The 12,303-nt window shown below is 43.4% G+C and overlaps 1 protein-coding gene across 1 annotated transcript in view; it reads left to right on the forward strand.

The window, feature by feature from the left end:
* Window positions 1-12,303, forward strand: part of celf2 (cugbp, Elav-like family member 2) — a 201,109-nt gene that overhangs the window by 39,207 nt on the left and 149,599 nt on the right. Inside the window, exon 2 of the mRNA XM_027272031.1 lies at window positions 7,595-7,630. Coding sequence (XP_027127832.1) covers window positions 7,595-7,630 — 36 coding nt within the window. The remainder of the gene's footprint in view (window positions 1-7,594; window positions 7,631-12,303) is intronic.

A 12,303-nucleotide genomic window follows, 5' to 3' on the forward strand; every position in this document is an offset into this window, starting at 1 on the left:
CCTTTTGTCCACCCCTTTACGGCTCGGGTCGTTTCTCTCACTGCATTTAAATGTCCTCAATATGTCACACATGCATGCATGACCGCATGCATCCCTGCTAACCCACGTGCACACACACACACACACACACACACACACACACACACACGGTGGATGAAGCCTGTTGGGGCACTTGTTCCAGAGTCTTTTTTATTGCGCACACATGCACGGTTTTACTGCAGCGTATTACGCCGTAATGGCCGTTTCCCAGCGATGTCAGCATCCGACGTGGAGTAGTTCCATTTGAATTGCTGATTGAACAGACTGTAAAATTATGTTTTATTATTTCCACACCGGAATCAACATTTTGTTTTGTTTTTTATTTATTATTTATCAAATGGCAGCGCTGCATTAGCATGCGTTAACATAAATGTGTTTGTCGAGATGCTCATTAGCAGCTGCACATATTTCTTCTTCTCGAGGGGTCCCGGGGTCTTTGTAGTTAAGATAATGCATACATAATGCATATATAATGTAAGAAGGTACAGTTCGTCTCAGCACTCTTTGAGATTACAAGGAAATGGATGTAGTGAGGTCGTTTTATCACAACATACACACTTAATTTTGCTGTCATGAATTATGAGCTCAAATGTATCGCTGAGAACATAAATCTGTGTTACGTTGGTTCTCTACGAATCGGGCGATGTAATAAATGGGCACGAAAACGCACAAGGCTTTTAGCTTCGGGAGGAGATAATAAGTTATGTTGCGTATCTGCGGTAACTGAGATTCATGCAATGTATCAGTGTTTGTCGGACACGAACAGCGGCCTCCTGGGTGAAAGTCCTGTCACCAGTACTAGTCCTGATTTCAAGGACTGCATCCAGACCAAGCGGCAACCTCCGTGGCTGTGAAATGAAGCCAACACCCCAAAAACTGCAGCTCCTCTAACGTCCACTAGAGGCTGGCTCCAGAAGTGAGTCAGTCTCCATAAGTCCCCATGTCCAAATGTCCAACTTCACAGCAGAAATAAACATGTTTACAGCCTGGTACAAAAAACAGTTTTGGTCTCTGTAGCTAATTTCCCCGTTCATGACAACTGTACTGAGGGTGAATTTATATACAACTCACCTGTTCAGGTTATATTAAGGCTTAAAGTTATGCAGGATTAAGAGCGTTTAACCAGTGGAGGCAGGACTGCCACACTGAGCTTCGGCGTCACGGATACTACGTCCATGTTTTAATTAGTCTATGGTCCAGACATGACGCTATAAATGTACTTAGAGCGTTATATTTTGAAGCATAGAGGGAACTGACCAAGCAGAAGTTTTTACAGATGGACATCTGAGAAGTGGATTGTGCTGCAGCAGAGGTTTGCAAATTTTCCATAGTTTTTGCTGAAACCTGTAAAATCCTGTCACCACCAAACCTTTGATCGTAACAGTTCCTCAGTGCTCTTATTAATTATTGAGTCACTCCAAGTTGTGTCCTTTCCGGTGCAACGGGATACGCCATGAATGCAGCATCAGTCAGAGGATGATTAATGAAGCGGCAGCTCGTTGGTGTCGCTCAGGTCTCCGTTTCGTCCAATCCTCGTTCGTCGCATTGGCACGGCCGTCTATGAGACTCATCCTCCAATGGGAGAGTTTAGATGCATCTGGAGGCGGGCCAGCAGCCCACATCTGACATCATCTTAAGACCTGGCACAGTTTGGCAGCATGACACCGGCTGTCTCGCACAAACACATACACAAATAGCACACTATCACACACACACACACACACACACACACACAACTGTGATGGAGATAAGATTCAGACGAAGTGGGAAGTCTTGGGAGGGTGTGAAAGTCAAGTGTGCGAATGCGTTTATCTGTGTTTAAAGATGGGTGCGTTTGGATGTGTTGATTGGTCGGGGATCGTGGGTACGGTATACGCGAAGCGGGTTGCGTGTACGCGAAAGGCGGGATGGCAGGTGAGAGGGAGAGAAGTGTTAAAGCAGAGTGTTAAAATGACACAGATGGGCTGCAGAGAGGAGGAGGAGGAGGAGGAGGAGGATGAAGAAACATTTTGTAAGCGACAGACTGAGCTGGAGACGCTTTAAAGGCTTTTAGAACGATCGAATATCAAACTGAACAATTCATCGTTCGCAAATGTTAGTCGCGTTTTTGAAAGAAAGAAGAGTGTTAGTGGGGAGCGGAGTCAGTGTCGTGCCAGAACAGGAGCTGGGCAAATACCACTTTCTACACAATGTTGCTTGATCGTTACAATGCATTATACAGTGAGGTGTTTCTGTTATTCAGCCTACTATCTTTGATATGGATGGGGTGGACAAAATAACAGCACCACAAACTACCGTAATTTTCGGACTATAAGCCGCTACTTTTTTCACATGCTTTGAACCCGGCCTATACAACGGTGCGGCTAATTTTTTGATTTTTACTTGCCAACGGCCACCGGGGGGCAGTAAAAGTAAGACAGACATGTGGGGAAAGATTATGCGCCGAAGAAGACACTAGTTTTGATTTTGAACTGTCATTTTGCGCATCATGCACGCACCCGGATCATGGAAAACACACGAAGAAATGCAGATGATGCAGCTTTTAAGTTAAAGGCAATCGATCTGGCCGTCAAAGAAGGAAACGGAGGTACTGTACGTAATCTTGGCATCCCGTGTTGACGGGGTGTTGGTGCCATATTGCAGATTTTCAGGCACAGTTTAAAACAAAGCGCGTCTTAAATTAAAACAAAAACAAAAATTTTCCATGTACCGTCTTTCTGTGTAAATATCTCATGTTACAACATGAAAACCTTATATTCGGCTTATATTCAGGTGCGGCCTATATATGTACAAAATTTGTTTTCTTTTAAAATGTAGCTGGTGCGGCTTATATTCAGGTGCGCTCAATAGCCCGAAAATTACGGTATAACCTCCAAAATGACCGTAAAGTTGACTCAACACCTTCAAGACAAGCTGAACGTTGAAACTGTCACATAGGAGGATTTATTGCAGACCTGTTGTATCAGACTGAATTAGTTTTAGTTAGGCGTGCCTAACACACTGGCATCAGAGTGAGTCTGAGCCGTGAGAGTCATGCGTTTGTGTGAACTAAATAAAAAGGTTATTCTTGTTTTGTTTTTTCATGCAGAAACCTGAGTTCTCACACGTAGTGTGTATATATATATATATATATATATATATTATTATATATATATATATATATATATATACATATATAAAACCTGGTCTGAATCTTTGCTTCTGATGGGGGAACCTATTTTCGTGGCTATGTATAGTCATACAAGAGCACACGTGCATGATAAAGACTTCAGACAGAGGAAAAGTTCCCTCGGCGATGGCTGGTGAAAGTGAAAGTCATTACTTAAAGTGCTGCGTCCTTGTGTCTGAAATGATTAAAGCCGCATCACGCAAATTAGAAAAACAAAGCAGTGGTACATGTTTATTTTTCTCGTATTAAAAAAAAAACAAAATACATTAAAGTCAGCCACTTATATTTTCAGAAACGATGTTCCGAGCGTCACCATCAACAATTTTCAAGGAGACTTGTTTCCTTCTTTCTAATAAAAACTGAAAGTACCCAGAGGAACACGGCCGTCGTTTCTGGAAATGTCATTTTCTTAATGCCACAAACATAATTCATTCATCTTGATTGTACCTGTAGAGGTAGAAATCTATCTAGCCTGGCTCAGACTGCATTAGTGGACAGTGCATTTTGAGTGAACTGACCTAAAGTCCCAATCAGAAATAGATACCCAAAAAGAAGAGCGATCGTTTCGTGGTTTCCGCAGCAGAGCGGTAAAGTTCAGCCTCGTCGTGCTGCAGGTTTTTTGCAGTAACCAGGTTACTGCGGTCCATGTGAACTCATTCTCTGATTTCCTTCTGTAACCTGATTTCTTCCAGTAACCTGCTTTTCTTGTGCCATTGATAATGGGTTAACACCAATCCCACGAGGGTATCAGCACGGTATCTCGTGTTTCACACCATAACCGAAGCATCCATGTCACTTCCAATATCAGTTTGTGTTTATTAAAGACAGAGAGAGACAAAGGAGGGAAATCACTTTAAAAGCTCCGACGTGGGAATGCTCTTGTCGTCGATGGTGCGACAGCTGCCTCGTAGTGTCTCCCTACATGTCTTACTGATGCACAGTGCGTTCACATTTGTTGTCAGATAAGTGTGTGTCCAAATACACCGGTGGTACTCGGCGGGTCCTGCCACCTGCTCCGTCTTTGCGACGGCTCTGGCACCGTCGCCCGAGGACTCCCTCACGTTTCAGCTTCGTTTTACGTCTCCGCCAGGCCCGCAGCGGCGCTGAGGCCCGGCAGGAGTTTGTGCTCGGGTTCACGGCCGTCGCCAAAAAGCTGTCGGTCGTGAAACATAAGTCTGGCCTGTTTCCATCTGGACGCCGTTTTTCCCATCTGTCTCCATCCTGGTGATCAATTCTGACCCAAATCTTGTCTGCTCGACTAAAAAGGAGCAACTGATACTCTCCAAATCAAACCTAAAAGCTTTTTTGTTTTCCACAAATTATCACTTGCTCTGTAAAGAGACGTGCTTATTTTTTAAGTGGCTCTGGAAGCGAGGCAGCTAATAAGATTCCGGTCGGAGGGAAATGTTGAAAGGGTAAGATACCGCTCAGACCTAAAGTGGTCTGTTGTGCAGTCGAAGAAGTCTTTGCGGTAATTTAGAATTTTAAAAAAGCTTTTCTCTCTACATTTCTACACAAACAAAACCTGAAAATGTCAACCTGTTACGAACCAGGACAAACTGCTTCGTTTTAAACTTTGTGCCATTTTATCTTTGAGGCAATAATAATAATAATAACAGACCTTGGAACAACCAGGGACGAAGCTAGAAGTAAGATAGGGCACTAAAAAGTCAGTTAAGTCATCAGTAATCTCAGCCAGCATCCGCGTGACGTGATTATGTTTCTCAGTCCTGGTAGTTTTGGACGAGCTGGTGCCAGAAAGCAAAGAAGAACATTTTCCATATTTTGGACAGAAAGAAAAACTGATCCTCGAGATGTTTCTGAGTTGATGAAAGCAGGATGGAACCATTGATTTGGTGTTGGTTAAGATTTGGATTAGTTGAATTGGACAAAGAGATTTTGGTTCTTGAATAATTTGGATTTCCATCTTTGTCTTAGTTAATCAGTTTAGTTAGGCCTGTTAGTTTTTAAAGAGTATTGGCCACGGCGTTTGACTGACAGGTGAACTCAAAAACAAACCACGTTAACGAGTTCTTATGTTACCAAATGTAGAGATTCATTTTTCGAAACAACTCTTTAAAATTAAAGCAAAGTTTGAAGCCACTGCATGAATCCAGACGCTCTCAATGCAAGTCCAAAAACTAAACACGAGAGTAAATTAGTTTTTAAATGAAGATTTTTCAGATAGTTCAGGCACAAAGCCGGCTAACGTCTTGAATCTAAGATCCTGGATTCATCAGATTTCACCATCCTCGACTTAATATCGACTAAATGAGACAAACCTGTGGTTGATCACACTCATGAGGTTCCTCTAATGAAGTTTTATTAGCGTCTCTGTTGCAGTAACACATGACCTGATGAGTGATGAAGGTGGGGCGTAAATCTTTTGCTTGGATATGTAACAAATACGAGGGATGGTGTGTGTGTGTGTGTGTTTGATGTTCCATTTACACTTTTTTCATAATTCATAGCGTTGGGAAAATGGAGTGTGTGTGTTAATAGGTGTGTGTGTGTGTTGCGGGATAACAGGATGAGCGTTCAGTGGTTCGGAGATGAAACAGACAAGAGTGCGTCTTTGAAATGCAAAGAGTGGCGATAGGAGTGATTGGCCTCTGTGTTGAGGAGGAGCGAGGAGTTTTTTCTCAGCATTTCATCATAACACACACACACACACACACACACACACACGCACTGGTTATTAATGACACCATTGTTAATTCATTATTATTTTATTTACCTCTGTGACATAAAACACGGGCTAATTCGGTGCAGCTCTAAGCTCTGGAGGGTTGTGTTTGTGTGTCTGTAATACTGTCGCACACACACACACACACACACACACTAATACACATTGTCTAGTGGTGGGGCCTAGGGACCAATTTATTTACATGCAGTGGAAGAGGAACAGAGGTTTGGAGGAAGGGATGAAACAAAAAGGGGAAGGAGAGAGAAAGAGGAAACAGCAGGGAATTATGGAGAAAACCCAGCGGACCTGAGTCTCTCTCCTGTTCCCAAGGACAGACAAGTCCAATTTACTATTCAGATGGCTCAGTGTGTGTGTGTGTGTTGTTTTGCCAGCATCTTGTGTGATTTGTGTCGCATTTCCAGAACCGCAGCCTTCACCGGCGCCCAACTGTTTTACTTCTGCTATTAAAAAAAAAAGTAGCCAAACTAGCTACAAGCTCCTCTGCGGGGCTGTTTGAGTTTGGAAGCAGGCAGTGTGGGTGAGGTACGGCGGGTAGGAAATGTTGCCAGGGTTGGCACAGGGTTGGAAACACAGGGGGGGCGCAATGTGCAGTCCATGAAGTTTGTCTATGTGTAAGTAATGTAGTGCAGATTTTTGTGTCTTTAAAGCAAATGTTGGAAAATGTCATACGGACAGCAGAATGTCATCGGCGTAGAGTTTGAGAATACGGGCCTTTATCCATCCAACCATTCATTTTCATTATTCTTATCAGTCGCTGGGGGCTGCAGCCAATCACAGCTGGCATTGGGCTAGAGGTGGGGGTCACCCTGGACAAGTCAACAATTCATAACAAGGCTGACACATCAAGTTTTGTCAAAATAAATTTTAAAAAAGGCAAAAAATTTGCAGAAAACTTGGTGTGGTTATTACTCGCTTGAGGTCTTTTCAGTTTGTGCACTTCATGCTACATGGAAGAACTCATTCTGAATAAGTTGCGACATAGCAAACATTGAAGTCACATGACTAATCAGCTGTTTCCCATGACTCTATAATCTGACATAACCTTCTTCACGTCAACATATGAAACAAACACAAACGTCTGACTCACTTCCTGTTTTCTTGTTCTTTTTTTTTTGTACCTCTTGACTTTGACCGACATCATCTTGTTTCCGCCCTCTTCTTTTTTCTGGTTTTCTGATTGGAGAATCGGCGCCACCTGCTGCTCATCTCATTTACCTTCATTTGCATTTTCTTTTGCTGAATTCCTCACAATGTTGTTAAAACTTGTGATAGATTTGGATGGAAACACAACTAATTAAAGGTCCAATGTGTCTCTTATCAGAATATGGCAGAATGAACTTTGGTTTCATTGGTAATCACCTGAAAATAAGACTTGTGTGTTCTTGTTACCTTAACTTTAACACAGAGGGAGTGGGTCCTCTTTCATGGTGTATCTACAGTAGTAGTAGTATCTCTTTTATCATAAGTTTTGTCACCATTAAAGTTATCCTTCAAGGAGAGGGTGAGGTGAGGGGTATTCAGTTGATTACAATGCTTTAAGAGGAATAGATTTCTGGTGACAATGAATGTTTTGGTTCACTTACTTTATATTCTTACATAAATTTAGATTTCATGGTTTAAAAAAAAATATTTTTCCTTCAGGTTTTCACACATCTTCTGTTTTTCTTCTTGTCTTGCAGGCAGGACGCCAGTGACCTCTCTGGACCGATACAAAGGTACTGTTATCCATGTTTTATTCTCTTCCCCCTCCTCCTCCCCCGCTCTATCTCTTCCCTTTGGCCTCATCCTCAATGAGGCGTGCAGTGTATCTCCAGGCTTCAGGCCAAACACTGACTACATCAACAGGCGTTTCAGCTCCAGCAACCGGAGTGATGTTGGCGGTGTTGTTTTTGGGGAGGGATGGGCGGCGTGGCGATGTAGAAGGACGGGAGGACGATGAGACGAGGTGGTGAACAGGCAGAGGGAGAAACAAAAGGGAAATTGGAAAGGAGAGATGTGACGTGACTCAGATCCACGGCCGAGGAGGGTCATTAAACTAAAGCCTTCGGCGACAGAGCGACAGATCAAGCGAGAGGAGGGGAGAAGAAGGTTTAAATAAGGGCCGATCTTAAAATAGCTGTACCTATTTCTCATCTGAGGCAGAGTTAACAGGAAAAAGGACGAATATCCTGCCCTGAAAACCATCAACGCACCGCCACACGTCTTCCAACACGGAGAGGAGAAAGAAGGAACGCTCCTTCACCTGTTCGATTCATTTAACATCATAAGCACGCTCATAAAGACTTATAACGCGTATAACTATGATGCTTTATGACGGGTATTATAATCACACATAAAGCTCACTTGTTAAATATTATAGTTTAGTGTTAAGGCCCCTGATAGGATCCATTATGCATCAGCAGATGTGGCTTTAATCATCGTCATTAACCATGCTTTGTTTTTATTGATGCTGTTGTTTGTTTTCGGGGTGAAACTGATTTTTCTTGCCGTAACCGAGCAGATTATTCGTGTACATGCACTTCTTTGACTCGTTGAGACGAGTAGCTCCTCTACAAGTGTTCTGCATGTATGAGGTACCGTGGCTTCATGATGACTCGGATATTGTAGCTAAATAATAATCCGCTGTGAGTTCGGACTCTTTTGAAACATATTTTTGCTCGTGCATACGAAGAAAAACTCATTTTTTACAGTAGCCAACAAAGGTGTCGAAACGTTCACGGTGACGGATGAACTGAAAGTCGCAGCAGCTTCAAGCTCATCCCTTAATGAAATGATCTGCGTCTAATGGCTGACGGTAAGAAACCCATCTAAGAAGTCTCGTGCACGGAAAATACGCAGCCGTAATGTAAAGAATATGCGTTTTTAATGGGCTGGATCATGTCAGACTGCAGATGTAGTCCTTTAAGTAACTCTGAAGCCTGATAAATTAAAGTTTTATCTCATTTGTTATTGGGTTTTTTTATCAGTTTAACTCCTCCGTGAGAAGAAAAGGGATAAAATGTTGAGCTACAGCGATCAGATGGACAAAAGCCTGCATCTTTATCTCTCTGCGGACCTGGATGATATTGATTTTTATAATAATAAGTCTATATAGTATGAGTCTGAATCCAGCAGGTGAATGAGCTCAGATCAAAAAAATACTAAAAAAAAAAACAAGATCCGGCACAGAAGACGAGACGCCGGCGGAGACGAAGCGAAACACAAAAGAGTCGACGACTGTGGCTGTGAATAATTAGGCAAAATAGTTTTGCTTTTTGTTTTTCCTCTCTGATTGGAGAAACACACACACACACACACACACACACACACACACGAGCGGTGTGTGTGTCACGCGCTAATCCGACACACAGCTGCGTCATTCCACAACGTGTGTTTACTTCCTCTCCACTGCCTTCACCACCACCATCACCGCCGCCGCCGCCGCCGCCAACCTCCCACAATCCCCTGCAAACACACACACACACACACACACACACACACACACACACACAAAAGAGAACTGGGCGTGTAATTTGATCCTGTGCGCTCTCCTCCTCTAATGAAGCTCTCTGGCGGTTTGACTGACACCGGGCTCGTTATTTAAGCGTCTGTTTTGGGCCAGGAGGAAGAAGAGGAGCTGGGAGGAGGAGGAGGGTGGAGGAGGAGGATGGTGGAGGTGGAGGATGGAAGGAGGGGAGGGGGTGAAGACAGAGATAGGAAAAGTGGAAACAAGGGAGCTGAAAAGAGGGGAGGGTGGTGCTGGAATTGGGAGGACGGGGACGGATAAACGGACAACAGGAAATGGAAACAGGGCTCGGAAAGATGGAGCAGGGATGGAGGAGAAGGAGGGTCATGGGAGTCGTAGCGCTTAAAAAAAAAAACGAGTGCAGAGAAAAGGAGACAGTTTGGGGAGGAGGAAGAGCTGATGGCGGAAACAGGGGTGATAGAGGGTGTGAGGGTGTGCGAGTGTGGGTATAATTGCAGGTCTTTGTGCTGATAATGTTCTTTGAAGGCGCACAGCTGATAATTAGCCAGCGCCGATTCCTTTCAGCGTCGGCCATGATGAGCCGCCAAACCCACCGCTGGCTCTGACATGACCTCGTGAGACGCGGAGGACGGCGGCGGCGGCGACGGTACACGCTCACAAAAAAAAACAAAAAAAAAACAATTGACGATAAACGAGTGTTGATTAGTGCGCGGATCACGAGTGGAACGGAGACGACAGCTCCGTCTCTGAAGGGCCTCGAGTTCCTCTTTGGCACGAGGGCCACAGGTGTGTGTGTGTGATGCACACACACTTCCTGTTTACAGACACACACACACACACACAGACAACAGAGACTATAATTACAGGGATTCACACAATGTGGCGTCCCGGTACGCTGCGTCCGTTATTGCCTCCCCGGTTGCCACATGACAACAACGGCGGTCCCTCCGCTGCTCGGGCGAAGCCGCTTCCAGGCCCCGCCTCCCCCTCAAACCAAGTATTCCCACATCTGAATATTTATGAGGCTCGCTGCAGTCAGAAGGCTGAAGTATTCTCTCTGCTCGCCACTGACAGTTATCAGTGTTAAAGGCTCCTTCCTGAGCTCTAATTTATCCCCCAGTGAGAAAATGACCGACGAGCTGCTGGAAGACTTTTTCCAGTCAGCATAACTGGCATTCGACAGCGAGGAGGAATTTTTTGGGTCTTTTGGCTGCAGAACTTGCACAAGCAATAAAACATGATGAGTGTGCACGTTCGGACAGTCTGAGAAATCTTTGTATCGAGGACGAAAAACCTCTGACATCACTCTGTTCACCGCTCACCTCTGGTGCTACGCAGCCGTGCAGATCATACAGGTTTGTTGGCGTAGGTTTTGAGATGTCATGAGCGATCAAACTAAGATCAACCCAAGGCCTGCTTATGTAGCTTTCCACCTGGCTCAGGTTGGAGGTCCATCATCTCACAATGTGCATTGACTAATTACTAATCCGGCTCCGGATGCACCGTGGACACTGTGGATCTGACCCCAAGTTTCAGAAGTGTCTTCTGACATGACCAGTCATGGCTTTTTACTCGAATCATTGTTACTGGGTTTAAAAACATGATCTTTCACAATGAATCGACTTTTAGGGCGTCGTGGACAACTACTAAAACGCAGTATTCAGTCGTGAACGCCCCGTAGACTCAGACGTCTTTGTGTGACCAGAGTGGACGTCGTTCACATCCCAGACACTCTGAGATTTGGGTGGAAGCTTGACTAGGTTGGCCTTGAGTTGAGATTAGTACTTGCATAAGTTTGTGGACAAAACCAGAATGATCTGCACGGCATCATCAGAGGTAAGTTCTGAAAATCTGTGTTTTCTGATTTGGGTGCAGCGATCCTTCAAAGAGCAGCTCCTTCACCTCGTCATTCTCCGTCCTGGTCTCATCTTATTGGCACATTCAGACTGTCGCAGCAGGAGGAAGAAGTGGGATTGAAATTCTCGTCGGGTTTTTTTTTAATCGCGGGAGGCCGCTGTGCCGGTGTCGTGCTCGCCGTTCATCCATTTTTCATCTAAACACATGAATTATGAAGAACCGCTAATGAGGGGGAGGAACAGAGGGAGGAGGAGGAGGAGGAGGAGGAGGTGCAGAGTCTCCTTGTTGTCTGCAGAGAGCGTGGACGGACGTTTAGACGTCTTTTCTTCACAGTCTGTCTTTTCTCTCTCTCAGGAATGTTTTCTTTCTCAGTGACACAAGTTCAATTTGTGGACAAGACACACACACACACACACACACAACATCACACACACACACACACACAACATCACACACACACTCTCTCTCTCTCTTTGGGTGGCAGGTGAGCATACAGTGGCTCAGGAGGGGCTTACTACTTTGTGTGTGATTCAGACCAGTGACCTGGAACACATTGGGTACTGAGAGAATAAAAACTATTACACACACACACACACACACACACACACACACTCTCACACACACACACACACAGGTTTCTAACCTCAGAGTTTATTACTACTGTTCAATAATAATAATGAAAATTTTCAGAACTTTTTTCTTTTTAAAATATATTTTAGCGTTATTATAATGTTCTTTATACGTTAGTTTATTTCACTGATATCATTTAAATATATTTGTTATTATGGATTTTATTTTAAATCTATATTTGTTATAACTTTATTTACATCATTTTTTTTTAGCATTATCATTATTATTATTATTTTAATCTGTGCACATAGATTATTTCTATTAATATAATCCTTCTATTTTTTTTTTACAATATATTTTTTAATTGTTTAATTTTATTATTTATTTATTTTTCTGGCATTATTTTATCATATTCAGTATTATTAGATCATATATTATACATTTTGTTTTACTTTTTAATGTATGATTGTTGTTTATTTAATGATAATTTATGAT

The sequence above is a fragment of the Larimichthys crocea genome, chromosome XX (genome assembly GCF_000972845.2).
Source record: "Larimichthys crocea isolate SSNF chromosome XX, L_crocea_2.0, whole genome shotgun sequence".
NCBI classification, from domain to species: domain Eukaryota; kingdom Metazoa; phylum Chordata; class Actinopteri; family Sciaenidae; genus Larimichthys; species Larimichthys crocea.